The 24,150-nt window shown below is 32.8% G+C and overlaps 6 protein-coding genes across 6 annotated transcripts; all 6 read left to right on the top strand.

The window, feature by feature from the left end:
- The first annotated feature begins 83 nt into the window (after positions 1-83).
- Positions 84-23,229, top strand: LOC125869257 (uncharacterized). Its single transcript, XM_049549826.1, has 4 exons — positions 84-1,289; positions 6,911-6,928; positions 21,884-21,997; positions 22,209-23,229. The coding sequence occupies exons 1-4, from the start codon at positions 120-122 to the stop codon at positions 23,001-23,003; spliced, it is 2,097 nt and encodes a 698-aa protein (XP_049405783.1). The 5' UTR covers positions 84-119; the 3' UTR covers positions 23,004-23,229.
- On the top strand, positions 3,031-4,414 carry LOC125869261 (protein PELPK1-like). Its single transcript, XM_049549829.1, has one exon. It carries the CDS (start codon positions 3,074-3,076, stop codon positions 4,271-4,273), a length of 1,200 nt encoding a protein of 399 aa, XP_049405786.1. The 5' UTR covers positions 3,031-3,073; the 3' UTR covers positions 4,274-4,414.
- On the top strand, positions 5,725-7,195 carry LOC125869258 (protein PELPK1-like). Its single transcript, XM_049549827.1, has one exon. It carries the CDS (start codon positions 5,768-5,770, stop codon positions 7,079-7,081), a length of 1,314 nt encoding a protein of 437 aa, XP_049405784.1. The 5' UTR covers positions 5,725-5,767; the 3' UTR covers positions 7,082-7,195.
- Positions 8,540-10,019, top strand: LOC125869259 (protein PELPK1-like). The gene has a single exon (XM_049549828.1). The coding sequence runs from the start codon at positions 8,576-8,578 to the stop codon at positions 9,857-9,859; it is 1,284 nt and encodes a 427-aa protein (XP_049405785.1). The 5' UTR covers positions 8,540-8,575; the 3' UTR covers positions 9,860-10,019.
- LOC125869262 (protein PELPK1-like) lies at positions 12,114-13,265 on the top strand. Its single transcript, XM_049549830.1, has one exon. It carries the CDS (start codon positions 12,114-12,116, stop codon positions 13,263-13,265), a length of 1,152 nt encoding a protein of 383 aa, XP_049405787.1.
- LOC125869263 (protein PELPK1-like) lies at positions 14,833-16,133 on the top strand. The gene has a single exon (XM_049549831.1). It carries the CDS (start codon positions 14,854-14,856, stop codon positions 16,000-16,002), a length of 1,149 nt encoding a protein of 382 aa, XP_049405788.1. The 5' UTR covers positions 14,833-14,853; the 3' UTR covers positions 16,003-16,133.
- Positions 23,230-24,150: the final 921 nt, after the last annotated feature.

Here is a 24,150-nt window from a genome sequence, read left to right as displayed (position 1 = left end):
AAATTATCAAGTAACTTTCTTAGTTTAGGCTATATAAACTCCTAGTTACTCTATTCTCAAATATACAAGAAAAAGAAAAAAAAAAAAGATTATCTAGGCTAAGAATCAAAATCTTCTAAATGGGAAGTCAAATGAAGAAGCAATGGCTTCATTTTGCTTGTGCTTTGGCATTTTTCTTGATTGCCACATGCACTATGGCATATTCACCTTATTCTTACGAATCATCAGATTCAACATACGATAAAGTACCAACCACAGAAGTCAAAAGTGAAGACTTCAAGGTACCCTCAGAGTCGGAAAAGGAATATAAGGTGTCATTTTTGCCGAAAAATGATTACTACAAGAAGTCATCAGTTTCAGAAGAAAACTACAAAAAGGTGTCATATGTTCCAAAAGTACCATCAATGGCTAAACCAGAATATAAAGACTCATTTTTTCCAAAATTTGACTACTTTAAGAAGTCATCAGTTCAAGAAGACGACTACAAGAAGGCGTCATATGTTCCAGAGGTACCCTCAAAGGCTAAACCGGAATATAAGGAGTCGTCTTTTCCAAAATTTGACTACTTCAAGAAGCCATCAGTTTCAGATGATAGCTACAAAAAGGAGTCATACGTTCCAAAGGTACCCTCGATGGCTAAATCAGAATACAAGGAGTCATCTTTTCCAAAATTTGACTACTTAAAGAAGCCATCAGTTTCAGATGATAGCTACAAAAAGGAGTCATATGTTCCAAAGGTACCCTCGATGGCTAAACCAGAATACAAGGAGTCATTTTTACCAAAATTTGACTACTTCAAGAAGCCATCAGTTTCAGAAGATAGCTACAAAAAGGAGTCATATGTTCCAAAGGTACCCTCAGTGCCTAAGAAAGAATACAAGGTACCCGTTTTGCCTAAGAATGACTACTTTAAGAAGTCATCAGTTCCAGAAGATAGCTACAAAAAGGTGTCATATGTTCCAAAGGTGCCCTCGGTGCCTAAAGAAGAATACAAGGTGCCTTCTTTGCCAAAAAATGATTACTACAAGAAGTCATCAGTTTCAGAAGATAGCTACAAAAAAGTGGCATATGTTTCAAAGGTGCCCTCAGTGCCTAAAGAAGAATACAAGGTGTCTTCTTTACCAAAAAATGATTACTATAACAAGCTATCAGTTCCAAAAGATAACTACAAAACGGTGACATATGTTCCAAAGGTGTCCTCAATGCCTAAAGAAGAATACAAGGTGCCTTCTTTGTCAAAGAATGATTACTACAAGAAGCCATCAATTCCAGAAGATAACTACAAAAAGGTGTCATATGTTCCAAAGGTGCCCTCGGTGCCTAAAGAAGAATACAAGGTGCCTTCTTTGTCAAAGAATGACTATTACAAGAAGCCAACTGTTCCAGAAGATAACTACAAGAAGGTGTCATACGTTTCAGAGGTACCCTCAGTTGCTAAACCCGAATACAAGGTGCCTTCTTTGCCAAAGAATGACTACTACAAGAAGCCATCAGTTCCTGAAGATAACTATAAAAAGGTGTCATTTGTTCCAAAGGTTCCGTCAGTGCCTAAAGAAGAATACAAGATGCCTTCTTTTTCGGAAAACAACTACTACAAGAAGGCATCACCTTCTCCATCACCACCACCTCCATATTATTAAATTTCCATCTTTCATGTTCAACATGTTTCAAGGAAGTCCTCCAGCTCAACATATATAACTCATAGGGTTCTCATATTATGAGTTCTATCTCAAAATTTGTAATTCTTTATTTGTTTTATTTTCCTTTCCCGCTTCGAGTTGCAATTGTTTTGTTATTTAATTAAATTATATTGTATTTTGAATATTTCCAAAAGATTGTTAATTTCAATTAAATACAAGTTCTTTTTATTGAGAGTTTATTTAGTTTCATCTATTTTCTTCCAACATCTGCCAATTTCTTCAATTAAATTTTAATAGAACAACACTGGAAAATAACAACCATCAGATACTTCAAAAATAGGTAACTAAAGGATTGAGTGATTCCAAGAGACAGAGTGCATTTCCAGATATATTACTCGAAAGAATTGTACAATACATCTAATCGTAAAATGCATTTTATTTATTTTGCAGAAGTTTTGAGCTTCAAGAAGAAATTTTTTAAAGTCGGAACTTCTAAAATATGTTGAGAATCTTAAAAAATAAATCTTTAAAAGGATTTGATTGACTTAATTATCTATTTGGTGGGGTTTGATCTTAGGAAATGGAGTAATCTCTCAAAGAACACCTTTTTCCTGGAAATAATGGACCATACACGATGCAAATTTAGAATAATCTTTGTCAATATTTGAATAACAAATAATTAAGCCAAATCAAAAACACTAAATATATTACATTCAATACAATAGCTTCCAATTTTTCCTGTTTGTATCAAGAACTAATCAAACCTAAGATATTGTTATTCTTTGTAATGAAAAGTATGTATGGTACTCGCAAGGATAAGAGAGGACAAAGATCGATTTATCATGCCAACACTTTTTCAGTTGAATATTGGACTTGTCTAGAGCAGTTTACATCTCATATATGGTTAGTAAAATATCACATATGAGTTGATTTATTCAGTATGCACCCGAAGAGTAGAACCTGTGAATTTCTCCGAAAATTTCCAAAAAAAAAAAAAGTATTAAAAAAAAGTGAGTGTGGTTCCACGATATGGATTATAAGTACTCATGCTAATCAAGTACATATAACTAATTAATGGAGACCAAATAATGAACAATATTTGTTAGGTCTACACATATCTCTAACTTTTAAAAACAAATTTAATCAAATTTTTAACATTCCAGCAAAAAATAAAAAAAAATCAAGAACAACATTCTTGGAAGTCAATAAAAAATTGGATCTAAATATTGAAAACAAGTGAGTCCAGCAACTGTGTATGAATTGTTCATGGCTTCCCATTATCTCATAACCTTAATTAGTGGAGGACCATTAACCAAAAAAAGGGAAAATCACCTTCTTAGTTATGTTATATAGACTCTTGATTCCTCCATTCTAAAACACACAAGAAAAATAAAAACAAACCAATATCTAGCCTAAGAATCCAATTCTTCTCAATGGGATGCCAAATGAAGAAGCAATTTGCTTGTGCTTTGGCATTTTTCTTGATTGCCACATGCACTATGGCATATTCACCTTATTCTTATGAATCATCAGATTCAACCTACCATAAAGTACCAACCACAGTAGTCAAAAGTGAAAACTTCAAGGCACCCTCAGAGTCGGAAAAGGAATATAAGGAGTCATTTTTGCCAAAAAATGATTACTACAAGAAGCCATTAGTTTCAGAAGATAACTATAGGAAAGTACCGTCCATTCCTGAACAGGAATACAAGGTACCATTCTTGCCAAAGAATGACTACAACAAGAAGCCATCATTTTCAGAAGAAAACTACAAGAAGACGTCAGATGTTCCAGAGGTACCCTCGATGGCTAAACCAGAATATAAGGAGTCATTTTTTCCAAAATTTGACTACTTCAAGAAACCATCCGTCCCAGAAGATAACTACAAGAAGGTGTCATATGTTTCAGAAGTACCCACGGTGCCTAAATCGGAATACAAGGTACCATCTTTGCCAAAGAATGACTACTACAAGAAGCCATCAGTTTCAGAAGACAACTACAAGAAGACGTCATATGTTCCCAAGGAACCCTCAATGGCTAAACCAGAATATAAAGAGTCATTATTACCAAAATTTGACTACTTTAAGAAGCCATCTGTTTCAGAAGATAGCTACAACAAAGTACCATATGTTTCAAAGGTGCCCTCAGTTTCTAAAGAAGAATACAAAGTGCCTTCTTTGTCAAAAAATGATTACTACAAGAAGCCATCAGTTCTAGAAGATAACTATGAAAAGGTGTCATATGTTCCAAATCTACCCTCAGTGCCTAAAGAAGAATACAAGGTGCCTTCTTTGTCAAAGAATGACTACTACAAGAAGCCATCAATTCCAAAAGACAACTACAAAAAAGTGTCATATGTTCCAAAGGTGCCTTCAGTGCCTAAAGAAGAATACAAGGTGCCTTCTTTGCCAAAGAACGAATACTACAAGAAGCCATCAATTCCAGAAGATAACTACAAGAAGGTGTCATCTGTTCCAGAAGTACCCTCAATGCCTAAACCAGAATACAAGGTGCCATCTCTGCCAAAAAATGACTACTTCAAGAAACCATCACCTTCTCCATCACCACCACCTCCTTACTACCATGAATCATCTTCAACACCTTCTCCATCACCACCTCCTCCATATTATTAAATCTTCATTTTTCAAGTTCAACATGTTTCAAGGAAGTCCTTCTCACGCTCAACATATATGAGTTAGAAGGCATGTTATCAAAATTTGTAATTCTTTATTTGTATTTTGAATATTTCCAGAGGATTGTTTATTTCAATTGAATACAAGTTCTTTTTTATTAAGAGTTAATGTTGTTTTCATCTATTCTTCTAGCAATTGCCGATTTGCCCACTTACTGTTAATAACAAAACTCTGGAACATAACAACCATCAGATATACTTCAAAAATAGGTAACTAAGGATTGGATGATTTCAAGAGACAAGAGTAGGGTGCATTTCCAGATATATTACTCAAAAGAGTCGACACAATTCGTCTAATCTATTAGAATTGGAAAGAAGAAGAAAAACGGCCTCTATTGTTATAAACATACGATTCTTGAGAGATAAAGAAATAAAGCGAATCAAGTAGTGAATCGTTTTAATCAAATAAAGAGGAATTGGGAGATAAATGTTACACTATTTATGATAAAATGTGCATTTGATCTATATTGCACAAGTTTTGAGCTCAAAGTATGAAACTTTTTAAATCCAGAACTTCTAAAATAACAATTTTGATAAATTTTAAAAAATAATTTGATTGACTCAATTGACTTTTTGGTAGGATTCGATTCTATGGAATGAAATAATCTCTCATAGAGCAGTTTTTTCCTAGAAATAGACCATACATGACGTAAATTTGGATTAATCTGAGTCAATAAGTTCCAAATAACAGACAATTAACTAAGCCAACCCAAAAACATTAAATATATGACGTTAAAAACAACAATAGCTTCTAATTTTTCCTCTTTGTATCAAGAACTAATCAGACCCAAAATATTGTCATTCTTGATAATGAAAAACATGTATGGTACTCGCAAGGGTAAGAGTGGCCAGAGATCGATTTTTCTCCCAAAGCTTTTTCACTTGATTTGTCACATCGGGCTCGCCTACAGCAATTTACATCTCATGTATGATTTGCAAGATATTGTATATTATCGGATTTATCCAGTGTGCAGCCGAACAAAAGCAACTATGAATTTCTCAAGAAATTTCAAATAAAAAGAAGAAGAAGTATGCTGTCATGATGTGGAATATATATAAATCGAGCTAAACAAGTACATATAACTAATGGACACCACATAATGAACAATATTTGTTAGGCCAACACATATCTCAACTTTTAAAATCTAATTTAATCAAATTTTTAATATGCCAACAAAAACACAAGAACGACATTCTTAAAATTCAATAAAAAATTGGATTTAAATGTTGAAAATAGGTAAGTCCGGCAACTGTGTATATATTGTTCATGGCTTCCCATTATCTCATAACCTTAATTAGTGGAAGAGCATTAACAAAAAAAATGGGAAAATCAACATCTTAGTTATGTTATATAAACTCTTAATTCCTCCATTCTAAAACACACAAGAAAAAGAAAAACAAACCAATATCTGGCCTTAGAATCCAATTCTTCTCAATGGGAAGCCAAATGAAGAAGCAATTTGCTTGTGCTTTGGCATTTTTCTTGATTGCCACATGCACTATGGCATATTCACCTTATTCTTATGAATCATCAGATTCAACATACAATAAAGTACCAACCACAGTAGTCAAAAGTGAAGACTTCAAGGCACCCTCAGAGTCTGAAAAGGAATATAAGTCGTCATTCTTGCCAAAAAATGATTACTACAAGAAGCCATTAGTTTTAGAAGATAACTATAAGAAAGAACCATCTGTTTCCGAACAAGAATACAAGGTGCCATTCTTGCCAAAGAATGACTACAACAAGAAACCATCATATTCAGAAGATAACTACAAGAAGGCGTCATATGTTCCAGAGGTACCCTCGATGGATAAACCAGCATATAAGGAGTCATTTTTTCCAAAATTTAACTACTTCAAGAAGCCATCAGTTCCAGAAGATAACTACAAGAAGGCGTCATATGTTCTAGAGGTACCCTCGATGACTAAACCAGAATATAAGGAGTCATTTTTTCCAAAATTTGACTACTTCAAGAAGCCATCAGTTCCAGAAGATAACTACAAGAAGGTGTCATATGTTTCAGAAGTACCCACAGTGCCTAAATCGGAATACAAGGTACCATCTTTGCCAAAGAATGACTACAACAAGAAGCCATCAGTTTCAGAAGATAACTACAAGAAGGCGTCATATGTTCCCGAGGAACCCTCGATGGCTAAACCAAAATATAAAGAGTCATTCTTACCAAAATTTAACTACTTTAAGAAGTCATTTGTTTCAGAAGATAGCTACAAAAAAGTACCATATGTTTCAAAGGTGCCCTCAGTTCCTAAAGAAGAATACAAAGTGCCTTCTTTGTCAAAAAATTATTTCTACAAGAAGACATCAGTTCCAGAAGAAAACTATGAAAAGGTGTCATATGTTCCAAAGCTACCCTCAGTGCCTAAAGAAGAATACAAGGTGCCTTCTTTGTCAAAGAATGACTACTACAAGAAGCCATCAATTCCAAAAGACAACTACAAAAAAGTGTCATATGTTCCAAAGGTGCCTTCAGTGCCTAAAGAAGAATACAAGGTGCCTTCTTTGCCAAAGAATGAATACTACAAGAAGCCATCAATTCCAGAAGATAACTACAAGAAGGTGTCATCTGTTCCAGAAGTACCCTCAATGCCTAAACCAGAATACAAGGTGCCGTCTCAGCCAAAAAATGACTACTTCAAGAAACCATCACCTTCTCCATCACCCCCACCTCCTTACTACCATGAATCATCTTCAACACCTTCTCCATCACCACCTCCTCCATATTATTAAATTTTCATTTTTCACGTTCAACATGTTTCAAGGAAGTCCTTCTCACGCTCAACATATATGAGTTAGAAGGCATATTATCAAAATTTGTAATTCTTTATTTGTATTTTGAATATTTCCAGAGGATTGTTTATTTCAATTGAATACAAGTTCTTTTTTATTAAGAGTTAATGTTGTTTTCATCTATTCTTCTAGCAATTGCCGATTTGCCCACTTACTGTTAATAACAAAACTCTGGAACATAACAACCATCAGATATACTTCAAAAATAGGTAACTAAGGATTGGATGATTTCAAGAGACAAGAGTAGGGTGCATTTCCAGATATATTACTCAAAAGAGTCGACACAATTCGTCTAATCTATTAGAATTGGAAAGAAGAAGAAAAACGGCCTATATTGTTATAAACATACAATTCTTGAGAGATAAAGAAATAAAGTGAACCAAGTAGTGAATCGTTTTAATCAAATAAAGAGGAATTGGGAGATAAATGTTACACTATTTATGATAAAATGTGCATTTGATCTATATTGCACAAGTTTTGAGCTCAAAGTATGAAACTTTTTAAATCCAGAACTTCTAAAATAACAATTTTGATAAATTTTAAAAAATAATTTGATTGACTCAATTGACTTTTTGGTAGGATTCGATCCTATGGAATGAAATAATCTCTCATAGAGCAGTTTTTTCCTAGAATTAGACCATACATGACGTAAATTTGGATTAATCTGAGTCAATAAGTTCCAAATAGCAGACAATTAACTAAGCCAACCCAAAAACATTAAATATATGACGTTAAAAACAATAATAGCTTCTAATTTTTCCTCTTTGTATCAAGAACTAATCAGACCCAAAATATTGTCATTCTTGATAATGAAAAACATGTATGGTACTCGCAAGGGTAAGAGTGGCCAGAGATCGATTTTTCTCCCAAAGCTTTTTCACTTGATTTGTCACATCGGGCTCGCCTACAGCAATTTACATCTCATGTATGATTTGCAAGATATTGTATATTATCGGATTTATCCAGTGTGCAGCCGAACAAAAGCAACTATGAATTTCTCAAGAAATTTCAAATAAAAAGAAGAAGAAGTATGCTGTCATGATGTGGAATATATATAAATCGAGCTAAACAAGTACATATAACTAATGGACACCACATAATGAACAATATTTGTTAGGCCAACACATATCTCAACTTTTAAAATCTAATTTAATCAAATTTTTAATATGCCAACAAAAACACAAGAACGACATTCTTAAAATTCAATAAAAAATTGGATTTAAATGTTGAAAATAGGTAAGTCCGGCAACTGTGTATATATTGTTCATGGCTTCCCATTATCTCATAACCTTAATTAGTGGAAGAGCATTAACAAAAAAAATGGGAAAATCAACATCTTAGTTATGTTATATAAACTCTTAATTCCTCCATTCTAAAACACACAAGAAAAAGAAAAACAAACCAATATCTGGCCTTAGAATCCAATTCTTCTCAATGGGAAGCCAAATGAAGAAGCAATTTGCTTGTGCTTTGGCATTTTTCTTGATTGCCACATGCACTATGGCATATTCACCTTATTCTTATGAATCATCAGATTCAACATACAATAAAGTACCAACCACAGTAGTCAAAAGTGAAGACTTCAAGGCACCCTCAGAGTCTGAAAAGGAATATAAGTCGTCATTCTTGCCAAAAAATGATTACTACAAGAAGCCATTAGTTTTAGAAGATAACTATAAGAAAGAACCATCTGTTTCCGAACAAGAATACAAGGTGCCATTCTTGCCAAAGAATGACTACAACAAGAAACCATCATATTCAGAAGATAACTACAAGAAGGCGTCATATGTTCCAGAGGTACCCTCGATGGATAAACCAGCATATAAGGAGTCATTTTTTCCAAAATTTAACTACTTCAAGAAGCCATCAGTTCCAGAAGATAACTACAAGAAGGCGTCATATGTTCTAGAGGTACCCTCGATGACTAAACCAGAATATAAGGAGTCATTTTTTCCAAAATTTGACTACTTCAAGAAGCCATCAGTTCCAGAAGATAACTACAAGAAGGTGTCATATGTTTCAGAAGTACCCACAGTGCCTAAATCGGAATACAAGGTACCATCTTTGCCAAAGAATGACTACTACAAGAAGCCATCATATGTTCTTGAGGAACCCTCGATGGCTAAACCAGAATATAAAGAGTCATTCTTACCAAAATTTGACTACTTTAAGAAGCCATTTGTTTCAGAAGATAGCTACAAAAAAGTACCATATGTTTCAAAGGTGCCCTCAGTTCCTAAAGAAGAATACAAAGTGCCTACTTTGTCAAAAAATGATTACTACAAGAAGCCATCAGTTCCAGAAGATAACTATGAAAAGGTGTCATATGTTCCAAATCTACCCTCAGTGCCTAAAGAAGAATACAAGGTGCCTTCTTTGTCAAAGAATGACTACTACAAGAAGCCATCAATTCCAGAAGACAGCTACAAAAAAGTGTCATATGTTCCAAAGGTGCCTTTTGTGCCTAAAGAAGAATACAAGGTGCCTTCTTTGCCAAAGAATGAATACTACAAGAAGCCATCAATTCCAGAAGATAACTACAAGAAGGTGTCATCTGTTCCAGAAGTACCCTCAATGTCTAAACCAGAATACAAGGTGCCATCTCTGCCAAAAAATGACTACTTCAAGAAACCAGCACCTTCTCCATCACCACCACCTCCTTACTACCATGAATCATCTTCAACACCTTCTCCATCACCACCTCCTCCATATTATTAAATCTTCATTTTTCACGCTCAACATGTTTCAAGGAAGTCCTTCTCACGCTCAACATATATGAGTTAGAAGGCATGTTATCAAAATTTGTAATTCTTTATTTGTATTTTGAATATTTCCAGAGGATTGTTTATTTCAATTGAATACAAGTTCTTTTTATTAAGATTTTGTGTTGTTTTCATCTATTCTTCCATCAATCGCCAATTTGTTCACTTACTATTAATAACAAAACTTTGGAACATAACAACCATCAGATACTTAAAAATATAGGTTACTAAGGATTGGAAAGAAGAATAAAAACGATCTCTATTGTTATAAACATACAATTCTTGAGAACTAGGTAGTGAATCATTTTAATTAAATAAAGAGAAATTGGGAGATAAATGTTACACCATTTATGATAAAATGTGCGTTTGATCTATATAGCAGAAGTTTTGAGCTCAAAATATGAAACTTTTTAAATCCAGAACTTCTAAAATAAAACTTTGAGAAATTTTAAAAGATAATATTATTGACTCGATTATCTTTTTGGTAGGATTCGATCCTATATGGAATGAAATAATCTCTCATAGAGCGGTTGTTTCCTAGAAAAAGATCATACACGACGTGAATTTGGATTAATCAAAGTCAATAAGTTCCAAATAATAGACAATTAACTAAGCCAACCCAACAACATTAAATATATGACGTTAAAAACAATAATAGCTTCTAATTTTTCCTCTTTGTATCAAGAACTGATCAAATCCAAAATATTGTCATTCTTGATAACGAAAAGCATGTATGGTACTCGCAAGGGTAAGAGAGGCCAGAGATCGATTTCTTCTCCCAAAGCTTTTTCACTTGATTTGTCACATCGGTCTCGCCTAAAGCAGTTTACATTTCACGTATGATTTGCAAGATGTAGCCGAACAGTAGCAACTATGAATTTCTTAGGAAATTTCCAAACAAAAAAAATAAATATGCTGTCATGGATTATAAATCGTGCTAAACAAGTACATATAACTAATGGACACTAGGGGTGTACATGGCCGGGTTGGTTCAGGTTTTTCAAATATCAAATCAAACCATTTGTGTCGGACTTTTAAATTTATAAACCAAACCAAACCAATAAAACTCGGGTTTTTTCGGGTTTTTCAGGTTGTTTCGGGTTTTTCCGGTAAAGTATTCATACAAACATATAATTTACTTGTATTTCAAATATTTCTTTAGTCCTACCAAAATACAATTATTTAAGATGTTTCTTAAAAATATAACACAATATGATATGATTAATGACACTAAAATATCCAACAAAAATAATAATAATGAAATCGCGTAAAACAAATATTGCAAATTAACAAGTCATAATGAAAATGATCATAATTTAAAAGTACTAAATCATGCTAAAATTAAGTTTAATAAGTATTAGTTACATGACTAAATATTAAAGGAAATTAAAATTAGATTATGTATTTTAATTGTCTAAACCAATGTAAAACTAAAGAACAAATATTCAATATTATTGTCATTCTTAGTGTTGAATTGATTTTCTTTTTGCATGAGTATTAATTTGATTTTGATTTAAGCTTTATTATAATTACCAACATATGTGGACTATAATCTTTATTGGCCTATTCATAATTCTAAGTTTCAAACTTGAAATAATATATTAAAAGATAAAAACTATGAAAAAGTATAAGAAATATTTAAAAATTATATCAAAGTAAATATTTTTATGTATAAAATAAAATTTTAAAATTATATATATAATGTCGGGTTGGTTTGGTCTCTGGTTGGTTTTTTTTAGTTAAAACCAAACCAACCCAAATATAGTCGGGTTTTTTTTTTTCAAAACCAAACCACTAGTCGGGTTTTTTTTTTCGGGTTGACTCGATTTGCGGTTTGATTCGGTTTTCGGTTCGGTTTTGTACACCCCTAATGGACACCAAATAATGAACAATATTTGTTAGGCCAACACATATCTCAACTTTTAAAAACTAATTTAATCAAATTTTTAATATGCCAACAAAAACACAAGAACAACATTCTTAAAATTCAATAAAAAAATTGGATTTAAATGTTGAAAATAGGCAAGTCCAGAAACTGTGTATGAATTGTTCATGGCATCCCATTATCTCATAACCTTAATTAGTGGAAGAGCATTAACCAAAAAATGGGAAAATCACCATCTTAGTTATGTTATATAAACTCTTAATTCCTCCATTCTAAAAAACACAAGAAAAAGAAAAACAAATCAATATCTAGCCAATTCTTCTCAATGGGAAGCCAAATGAAGAAGCAATTTGCTTGTGCTTTGGCATTTTTCTTGATTGCCACATGCACTATGGCATATTCACCTTATTCTTATGAATCATCAGATTCAACATACAATAAAGTACCAACCACAGTAGTCAAAAGTGAAGACTTCAAGGTACTCTCAGAGTCGGAAAAGGAATATAAGAAGTCATTTTTGCCAAAAAATGATTACTACAAGAAGCCATTAGTTTCAGAAGATAGCTATAAGAAAGTACCCTCCGTTCCCGAACAGGAATACAAGGTGCCATTCTTGCCAAAGAATGACTACAACAAGAAGCCATCATTTTCAGAAAATAACTACAAGAAGGCGTCATATGTTCCAGAGGTACCCTCGATGGCTAAATCAGAATATAAGGAGTCATTTTTTCCAAAATTTGACTACTTAAAGAAGCCATCAGTTCCAGAAGATAACTACAAGAAGGCGTCAGATGTTCCAGAGGTACCCTCGATGGCTAAACCAGAATATAAAGAGTCATTTTTGCCAAAATTTGACTACTTTAAGAAGTCATCAGTTTCAAAAGACAACTACAAAAAGGTCCCATATGTTCCAAAGATGCCCTCAGTGCCTAAAGAAGAATACAAAGCGTCTTCTTTGCCAAAGAATGATTACTACAAAAAGCCATCAACTTCAGAAGATAACTACAAAAAGGTGTCATTTGTTCCGAAGGTGCCCTCAGTGCCTAAAGAAGAATATGAGGTGTCTTCTTTGCCAAAGAATGACGATTACAAGAAGCCATCAATTCCAGAAGATAACTACAAGAAGGTGTCATATGTTCCAAAAGTACCCTTAGTGTCTAAACCGGAATACAAGGTGCCTTCTTTGTCAAAAAACGATAACTACAAGAAGTCAACCATTCCAGAAGATAGCTACAAGAAGGTGTCATATGTTCCAGAGGTACCCTCAGTTGCTAAACCTGAATACAAGGTGCCTTCTTTGCCAAAGAATGACTACTACAAGAAGCCATCAGTTCATGAAGATAACTACAAGAAAGTGCCATCTGTTCCAGAGGTACCCTCAGTTGCTAAACCTGAATACAAGGTGCCTTCTTTGCCAAAAAGTGACTACTACAAGAATCCATTACCATCTCCATCACCACCGCCTCCATATTATTAAATTTCCATCTTTTATGTTGAACTTTCATTTAAGTCCTTCTCCAGCTCAACATATATAACCCATAGGGTTCTCATATTATGAGTTAGAAGGCATGATATCAAAATTTGTAGTTCTTTATTTATTTATTTTCTTTCCCTACTTCGGATTGTAATTGTTTTGTCATTTAAATTATATTTTAATTTGAATGTTTTCAGAGATTTATTTCAATTGAATAAAAATTCTTTTTATTGAAAGTTTATGAATTCATATGGATTAGTCAGGCTTCAATATTACGAATATCGAACACTAGAATATGAGAAATCAACTCTATAAAATGTACATAGGTTCATCTATTTTTTTTAGCAATTATTAATTTCTTTACATATATTTAATAGCAAAACACCGGGAACATAACAACCATATTCAGAAACTTCAAAATACATATTCAAGGTTACCAAAACAACAAATAAAATTAGAGAAAATAATGAAGTTGGATGAAAGATACAAACAATATTTTTTATTAATTAGTGTCATTGAGTAATTACTTTATCCAATGAATATGCAGTTACTCAACTAATAATTATTAGTTCAAAAATCACTTTTTTGTTAAAGAAAGTTGAAATCAAGAAAAAAGATGACTTTTTTAGATAATCACTATTAATAATTCAATGACCATATGAGAAATCAACCAGTAAAAATATCCTTTTTTGGTCTATTTTGTACTCTCTCCGTTCAATTTTATATGTCATCCTTTTCTATAAATAGTTGGACCACAATACTTGTCATTTTATAAAATTTATTCATAAATTACCATATTTTGCCTATTATACCCTTGATAGAATAGTTAATAATAAAGTTGACTTAAGAAAACATTAAATAAGGGTAGAAGGGTAAAGTTACATCATTTCTTAATGCAAGTGCAAAGTAAAAAGATGACATATAAAATGGGACGGATGGAGTATTAAATTAAAGTTACATAATTTCCGGTCATGGATCATTTTTATCAGATTAAGAGAAATCGGAGCAGGGATAAATGTTAAAATATTTCACTACTCACGATAAAAATGTTATGTACGGATGATGAAATATAAGAATCGACGATTTAATATATGATAATACTGGAAATAAATAGCTCCCATCGAATCCAAAATATTTTGTCAATATAAGTCGTGCTCAAAGCATCAAAACTTATGGACCCAACTAATTTTGATCATGACATCAAATAATGAACAATATTTGTTAGGCATATATATACATATTTCAATTTTAAAATTTTATTCAATCAAATTATCAGTGTACCAACAAAAAAGAAATATAACAACATTATTGGAATAGTCAATAAAAGTTTGGATTTAATTTTTAAAAATAAGTGAGTTAATCAAATGTGTATAAATTGTTCATGGCTACCCATTATCTCAAGACCTTAGTGGAAAAGCATTAACCAAAAAATGAGAAAATCAAAGATATGTTTGGATTATTTTGATAGCATCCAAATCATCTAATCACCTTCTTAGTTAAGCTATATAAACTCCTAGTTCCTCCATCCTAAAACACACAACAAAAAGGAAAAACAAATAGCCATCTAGCCTTGAGAATCCAAATCTTCTCAATGGGAAGCCAAATGAAGAAGCAATTTGCTTGTACTTTGGCATTTTTCTTGATTGCCACATGCACTATGGCATATTCACCATATTCTTATGAATCATCAGATTCAACATACAATAAAGTACCAACCACAGTAATCAAAAGTGAAAATTTCAAGGCACCCTCAGTGCCTGAAAATGAATATAAGACATCAATTTTGCCGAAGAATGACTACATCAAGAAGTCATCAGTTTCAGAAGATAACTATAAGAAAGTAACACCAGTTCCTGAACAAGAATACAAGGTGCCCTCAATGCCTAAACAAGAATACGAGTTGCCATCTTTGCCTAAGAACGACTACTTCAAGAAGCCATTAATTCCAGAAGATAACTACAAGAAGGTGTCATACGTTCCAGAGGCAAAATACAAGGAGTCATTTTTGCCAAAATTTGACTTCTTTAAGAAGCCATCAGTTTCAGAAGAAAGCTACAAAAAGGTGTCATATGTTCCAAAGGTTGCCTCAGTGCCTAAAGAAGAATACAAGGTGTCTTCTTTTCCAAAGAATGACTACTTTGAGAAGCCATCAGTTCCAGAAGACAACTACAAGAAGTCGTCATATGTTTCAGAGGTACCCTCGATGGCTAAACCAAAATATAAGGAGTCATTTTTGTCAAAATTTGACTACTTTAAGAAGCCATCAGTTCCAGAAGACAACTACAAGAAGACGTCGTATGCTCCAGAGGTACCATCGATAGCTAAGCCAGAATATAAAGAGTCATTTTTGCCAAAATTTGACTACTTTAAAAAGTCATCAGTTCCAGAAGACAACTCCAATAAGAAGGAGTCATATGCTCCAAAGGTACCCTCGGTGCCTAAAGAAGAATACAAGGTGTCTTCTTTGTCAAAGACTGACTACTACAAGAAGCCACTAGTTCCAGAAGACAACTACAAGAAGGTGTCATATGTTCCAAAGGTGCCCTCAGTGCCTAAGGAAGAATACAAGGTGCCTGTTTTGCCTAAGAATGACTACTACAAGAAGCCATCTGTTCCAGAAGATAACTACAAACAGGTTCCTTCAATACCTAAATCAGAATATAAGGTGCCATCTTTGCCAAAAAGTGACTACTTCAAGAAACCATCACCTTCTCCATCACCACCACCTCCGTATTATTAAATTTTCATCTTTCATGTTCAACATGCATTGTTTCATTTAAGTCCTTCTCCATCTCAACATATATAGTCCATAGGGTTATCATATTTTGAGTTAGAAGGCATGATATCAAAATTTGTAATTCTTTATTTGATTTGTTTTTCTCTTCCTATTTCGGATTGTAGTTGTATTGTCATTTAAATCCTAGAGATTTATTTCAATTGAATACAATTTCTTTTTATTGAATGTTTATACATATAGATTCATCTTTTCTTCCAGCAATTGCCATTTAATTTCTTCACATAAATTTAATCAGTGAGGATTTCGTGATTCCATGTTACCAAAACAACAAGCAAAAGAAAGAAAATAATAATTGTTGCAAGTGTCATTATAATGAGTTACATTATACTTTCAAAAATGCTCTCCCTTTTTATTTTTTTTTGGGCACATTTGATTTAAATTACATAATTGCCAGCCGTAAATCATTTTGATCAGATAAAAGATATTAAATATTTTTAGCTGTTTTAGATTACTACTTAATATATAAAAGCATTTAACGGCGGTTAGGTGAATTAAGCGGTGATTATCTAAATACCAATAGTTAAACCAAAACATAAAATTAATATAGGGTTGTTCATGGTTATGGTTAAAAAATCAAATCGAACCACAATCTGAACTAAACCGATTAAAAAATCGATATTTGGTTTGATTTAGTTAGGTTTGGTTTTAAATTTTGAAAAATCGATATTATTTGATTTGGTTTTGGTTTTACTAAAAAATAACTGCAAAAATAACCAAATTGAACCGATAAATTATATATATAAATTTTATAATTATTTATGTATTATTCATAAATAAAATATAAATATTTTGTTAAATTTTAAGTAACTTAAGTCTTTAACTTTACTAATTTCTCAAGTCCAACACTTAAAATTTTAGCCCATCTATTACAATCATAAGTCCAAGTCCATCAAAATTCATTATTTTAGTCTTTACCTACCATACATTTCATAAGATAGTTACACCTTCTCTTAATTGAATCACTTTGTTCGTGTAATGATAACTTGAGTATTGTTTAATTGCTAAATTGAACCAACAATAGTTTTTCAGTGGATTATTCATGTACTAGGTGTTTGTGTCTATCAAGATACGTATGTCCTCAAAAATCTATTATATTCAAACTGAAAAAATCAGAAAAACTGAACCAAACCGTCAATAACCAAACCGACGGTTATTTTTTTCGTTTGGTTTGATTTTAGATATTTAAAAAACCGACTAGGTTGGTTTGATTTTGATTTTACACAATAACCAATCCAAATCGAATCACGAACACCCCTAATTATTAATACGTGAATTTAGCGGTTGTTTATGTGCATTTAATGACAACAGTTTATGGGAATTTGGTATCATTTAGGTGAGTGCAACAAGAATTTTGATGAATTTAGCGACGATTAAGGTGAAATTACTAGCGATTTAGGGGAATAATTTAGCAATGATTTATCTAAATACGAAATAGTTAAACTAAACATATAATTAATTATATGATCTATATTAGAAATAATAATTTCCAATATATTGTCATTCTTGGTGTTGTACAGTATGTATAAGGTATGGTCCCATGATGTGAATTTTAAGTCGTGCTCAAAGTATCAATCAAATACATATAAATATTCACTCAACATAATGAATAATATTTGTTAGGCCAACAACATATATATTTCAACTTTAAGAATTCTATCTAAGTCTAATTTTCGACGTACCAAAATAATAATATTAAATAAGAAGAACAACATTCTTGGAAGTCAATAAAAGATCGATTGGACTTAATTTTCAATGAACCAACAAAAATTGTTCATGGCTTCCCATGACCTTAGTGGCACAGCATTAACCAAAAAAATTGGAAAATCTCTGATTTGTTTGGATTAATTTGAGAGCATCCAAATCACCATCTTAGTTAAGCTATATAAACTCCTAATTCCTCCATTCTAAAACACACAAGAAAAAGAAAAATATAACCATCTAGCCTTAAAATACAAATCTTCTCAACGGGAAGTCAAATGGAGAAGCAATTTGCTTGTGCTTTGGCATTTTTCTTGATTGCCACATGCACTATGGCATATTCACCTTATTCTTATGATTCAACAGATTCAACATACAATAAAATACCAACCACAGTAGCTAAAAGTGAAGATTACAAGTTACCCTTGTTTTATTTGGAAAATATATTATGGACTGGTTTAAGAGTCGCCACTTAATTTTTTAAGAAAAATCAAGAAAACTATTGTTTTCAAAAGACTAAAACAGAAATCTAATGAAAACTTAAAAAAGGGGTTCAAGGTTCTTATTAACATTCTAGGAAGATTTTAAAAGCACCTAGAATGTCCACTAATGTGGTTATCCGGCAATTAATTATTTGGCTAAAATAATTTAACTTAATTTAAATTGCAAAATTGAGTTGTTTTATAGTTAGAACTATTTTAAAAGGGAAAGGGAAGTACTTAAATATTATCTAAGTGAGCTAATTTTGCAAAATATTATTCTTTAAGTCTTGTTAAGCGATGACTGATTCAGTTAAATTGTTAAAACAAAATAAGCGTCTTTCGGGGATTTGAACTTTTCCACCTTAAGATTAACAACAAATATTAACAGATAAGCAAACATAATTAAGATGAAGAGGGAAAGAGATTTGGGCCCAAGTTTGATTTTCTGTCCGCCTGGACCAATACTTGGGCCCATTTTTGTTTTGGACCTTTGACCCATTTAAATTACTGGTACCTGTCCTAGTCTAACAAAAATAGATATCTTTCTTTTGGGCTTTAGGCCCAGTTCCTTCACCTGTCCTAAGAACTAACAAATAATAGTAAATAGGTGGGCTTAGGCCCAAAATTACAATTTTTTGAATTAAGAGTGGGCCTTTGGCCCAATCTTTTCAATTTCTCGATTGTTCGTCGATTTTCATAGTTGGATGGCTCGGGTAAAATAGAATTAGGCCTCCATGGCCCAAGGGAAAATGCTAGGATAGAGTCCGTGAGAACCCGAGCAAATTTCACATGCAATGAAAGAAAATAAGAATTAGTATACAAAATGGATGATGGATCAATGAACAACAAAAATCCAATATGCTTAATCCGATGCGACTTTTATCCTCATACAAGAACATGGATAACAAATAACTCTACTGCAAACAAAAGGGAAAGGGAGAATCTCTTTGAAAATTTAAACATGACAAATAATTAGTAGCTGGAAACAATTAGTCATGGAAAAGCGCATAAAAACCAGACTTAATCAAATACGGAAATGATGTCCCCCTAACCACGCTCTAAGAAACTTGTCATACATCTACTGGGAATTGGAATCAGGGAGCAATTTTTCCTATTTCGGTAAACTAATACGAAAAAAACCGTACATGATAGAACTAGGCCATTAACAACTCATGCCAAATTGGAGAGATAAATAACATTAGCACATTATAACCACAAAGGTCCAACTTAATAAAACTCACGTTTCATGAAATTTCCAAGACCCAACTTCTTATGGCATTTGAGATGTTTTTGCAGAATAATCAACATACCAAATCTTTGAAGCTTACTGTCAAGTATTCACTTAATTTATGCACATATTATGAACTTCTGAGACAAAGAAGAGGCAGCCGACAAAGCCAACAAATAGCCATCAAACATTAAACTAAATGAATCCTATTATCACCTAAATAAACACTTGATTCTATCAGGCGTTTTTTTAAAAAAAAAACCGACTTTGAACAACCAGATCATGTCTATCAAACAAAAGATACAACAAGGAAATGGTATCTACAGTAGCAAGAAAAGAAAAAATAATAATAATAATAAAAAAAAAGTAAATAAATAAATTTAAAAAAAATATAAAAAAAAATTATAAGCTTATAGACCGTAAGAACACAAACATGAACACTTGACCATATCCAAGCAAGTGAACTCACGATGAGGAATAACAAAATAAGCTCAAGATACACATGGAGCGAAAAAAATAAAAAAAAATATACTACTAATAGACTAGGAAATCGCTGAAGAATCACGGATGTACATACTATTCTGTCGAGAGTTTAATGACTAGCAACAACAACACAAACCCCCAAAACATCGGAAAAAACACTATTTCGGGATATAGAAAACAAAAAAAATATTACGAAGGAGGAGGTGTTACCTTTCTCCGGGCAGCGAAATGAGACTAAAACGAGCAGGGGCGAGCTCTTCCAGCACACAAATTCGAGAGTTCCTACAATCAATAGGAACGTCGGGTTCGGAAGAAAGAGCTGGGAACTAAATACTCTTCATAATAATTTTTTTTTAATTTTAGGATCTATTTTGCCCCAAAGAAGACTATGTCTTTCACTGTATGCTTTTTCTTTCTTCACCCAGAAATTTTTCCTCTTTTTATACTAATCTCCGATTGAAAAATAAAAAATTTCCAAATCCCCCCTCACAAATTAACAAAAGATGTTATATAGGGGGGGATTAAGGTAGATTTTTGGGGGGAATCCGGGTGAGAAAATTGGGGCCGATTTCAAATTCAATTTCTTTCACCATTCTGGACAGACATCTTTTCCTGCGACTTTCGCCCCATTCCGAAAGAGGAAAGGGGGAAATCAATGCTTGGGATCGAAGACATGTCCTTGGACGTCGACGTGGCTTCATCTCAGGGCCATAAGGACGAGGAACGTTGCTTGCTGCTGCTGCGATAGCACGAATTTGAGAGGGACGTTAGAGGAAAAGGACAAAGGGGAGCAGTGTACTGCATTCCTCACTGCCTTTCCATGAATTCTCCGTGAGTTTGCCGTGTATTTTCACGCTGCAGCATTCTTTTCCGTTTGTTCACTTTGAACGTCGTTTCTGGGTCTCTTTCTGAAGAAGTAAAAGGGTTGGGTCGGGTATGTAATGTACGTATGTGATATGTATTGATGTTGAGTTGTTTGGGACGTGTTTGGTGGGCTTTTTGGGTCGGCTGGGAATAAGGGAATATTAGTGGGCTGTTGGGATGAAAAGGAATTGGAAATGTGGGCTGGAAAGGTTGGGTAGGTGGACTGCTGGTAGGAAAATCTAAGTGGATGGCCAACTTAGTCCTTTTTTATATAGCCAAATGAATTATGATTTGACCAAATTGAATTTTCCTAGTAAATTTGGTTAAGACTTAAATACGACGAATTAATATAATTAATTAATGAGCTTCTTAATGTTAACAAAATAAAAATAACTAACTTAATTATAAACTAAATAACTCAAAATATAAGCCATTAATCGATTAAACTAGATTACCAAATATTTAAACAAAATTAAAATCTTTTTGAGACAATTTTCGAACATTCATAAAATATACTAATTAGCCCATAATTATATAAAAATTAACTTAATTATAAACTAACTAATTAACTCAAAATTGCAAACTACTAAATAACTAAACAAACTAACCAAATATTTAATTAAACAAAATATTTTGAGACGATTTTTGAATATTTATAAAGTTCAAAAGTATACACATATTATTTAAAAATTATAAAAAGTGACAAACCATTTAAACTAACTTGAAAAATATTTTAAATTTTATAAAGTCAATTATTTTAAATCGTTTGAAAATTAAGAAACTCATAAATTAATTATTGTCGGGAAGGGTCAAAATTGGGTGTCAACAACCCTCAGTGCCTAAAGAGGAATACAAGGTGCCTTCTTTGCCAGAGAATGACTTCTACAAGAAGTTATCAGTTCCAGAAGATAACTATAATAAGAATGTGCCATCAATTTCAAAAGATAACGACTACAAGGAACCCTTAATGCCTAAAGAGGAATACAAGATGCCTTCTTTACCAAAGAATGACTACAAGAAACCATCAGTTCAAGAAGATAACTACAAGAAGGTGCCAACTGTTTCAGAGGTACCCTCAGTGCCTAAACCAGAATACAAGGTGCCGTCTTTGCCAAAAAATGACCACTACAAGAAAACATCAGTTCCAGAATATAACTACAAGAAGCTACCATTTGTTTCAGAGGTACACTTAGTTCCTAAAGAGGAATACAAGATGCCTTCTTTACCAAAGAATAACTTCAAGAAACAATCAGTTCAAGAAGATAACTACAAGAAGGTACCAACTGTTCCAGAGATACCCTCAGTGCCTAAACCAGACTACAAGGTGTCGTCTTTGCCAAAAACTGGCCACTACAAGAAAACATCAGTTCCAGAAGGTGTCATTTGTTTAAGAGGTACCCTCAGTGCCTAAAGAGGAATACAAGATGCCTTCTTTACCAAAGAATAACTACAAGAAACCATCAGTTCAAGAAGATAACTATAAGAAGGTGCCAACTGTTCCAGAGGTACCCTCAGTAGCTAAACCAGAATACAAGGTGTCGTCTTTGCCAAAAAATGACTACTACAAGAAAACATCAGTTCCAGAAGATAACTACAAGAAGGTGTCATCTATTTCAGAGGTACCCTTAGTGCCTAAACAGGAATACAAGGTGTCTTCTTTGCTAAAGAATGACTACTACAAGAAGCCATCAATTCCAGAAGATAACTATATGAAGTCATATGTTCCAGAGGTACCCTCGGTGCCTAAACATGAATACAAAGTGCCTTATTTGCCAAAGAATGACTATTACAAAAAGCCATCAGTTCCAGAAGATAACTACAAGAAGGTGCCATCTGTTCCAGAGGTAGCCTCAGTGCCTAAACAGGAATATAAAGTGTCTTCTTTGCCTAAGAATGACTACTACAAAAAGCCATTCGTTCCAAAAGATAACTATAAAAAGGTGCCATCAGTTTCAACAGATAATGACTACAAGGTACCCTCAGTACCTAAACAAGAATACAAGATGTCTTCTTTGCCAAAGAATGACTACAAAAAATCATCAATTCCAGAAGATAACTACAAGAAGGTGCCAACTGTTTCAGAGATACCCTTAGTGCCTAAACCAAAATACGAGATGCCGTCTTTCCCAAAAATGGACTACTTCAAGAAACCATCACCTTTTCCATCACCACCACCTCCATATTACTAAATTTTCATCTCTCATGTTCAATATGTTTCAATGAAGTCCTTCTCCAGCCCAACATATATAACCCATAGGGTTCTCATATTATGAGTTCGAAGGCATGATATCAATGCCTATCAAAATTTGTAATTCTTTATTCGTTTTCTTTTTCTTTTCTTTCCTACTTCGAGTTGCAATTGTTTTTTCATTTAAATTCTATTTTGAATGTATCCAGAGATTTATGTCAACTGAATACAAGTTTTTTTAATTTTATTGAAAGATTATATCTATAGATTCCCAATTCTTGCAGCAATTGTCAATTAATTTCTCATAAATTTAATAGCAAAATAACTGCCATCACTGAGGATTTGGTGATTCCAATACCAAGAGTAGAGTGGCCGGCATTTCATGTTACCAAAACAACAAGCAAAATAAAGAAAGAAAATTCAATATTTGTAAGTGTCATTGAGTTACATTATACAGTATAAAAATAGGAAAAATTACCTAAATACATAACTTATTTTACTATATTCTCTAAAATTTTCTATCATTTGAAAACATTACAAAAGTTCCTACTCTTTCCTATTCTCGTATACATCACTCTACACGATATATCAAGACATTGAGTGATGTATCCGAAACCGAGACGCTATGTAATGTATCCGAACCGGTACACGATGTATCAGAACGTTTTGATATGTATATGGATTTCACCAAATTTAAGAGATTTTGTAATTTGAAAAAGAGTAGAGATAAAGATGTAATTAGCTCTTATTAGAGATTTTGTTAAATTTCCATAAAAATGCCCTTCCTTTTTATTTTTTTTGGGCTCATTTGATTTATTACAGCATTGTCAGTTGTAAATCATTTTGATCTGATAACATATTAATAATTTTTTTAGCTTTGGTTTAGATTTCTACTTCAAATATAAAAGCATTTAACGGCGGTTAATAGGTGTATATTAGTGGCGATTAAGGTGAATTTACTAACAGTTTAAATGAATTTAGCCATGGTTTATCTAAATACCAGATAGTAAACCAAACATAAAATTAAATAAATGATATTTGAAATAATAGCTTCCAATATATTATCATTCTTGGTGATGCAAAGTATGTATAATGATGAGAAGTTTAAGTCGTGCTCAAAGAATCAAAAGTACATATAACAAATGGAC

Source organism: Solanum stenotomum, chromosome 6 (genome assembly GCF_019186545.1).
Source record: "Solanum stenotomum isolate F172 chromosome 6, ASM1918654v1, whole genome shotgun sequence".
In the NCBI taxonomy this organism is placed as follows: Eukaryota; Viridiplantae; Streptophyta; class Magnoliopsida; order Solanales; family Solanaceae; genus Solanum; species Solanum stenotomum.
The sequence above is the reverse complement of the archived record's forward strand: the minus strand, read 5'-3'. Positions and strand labels throughout refer to the sequence as shown.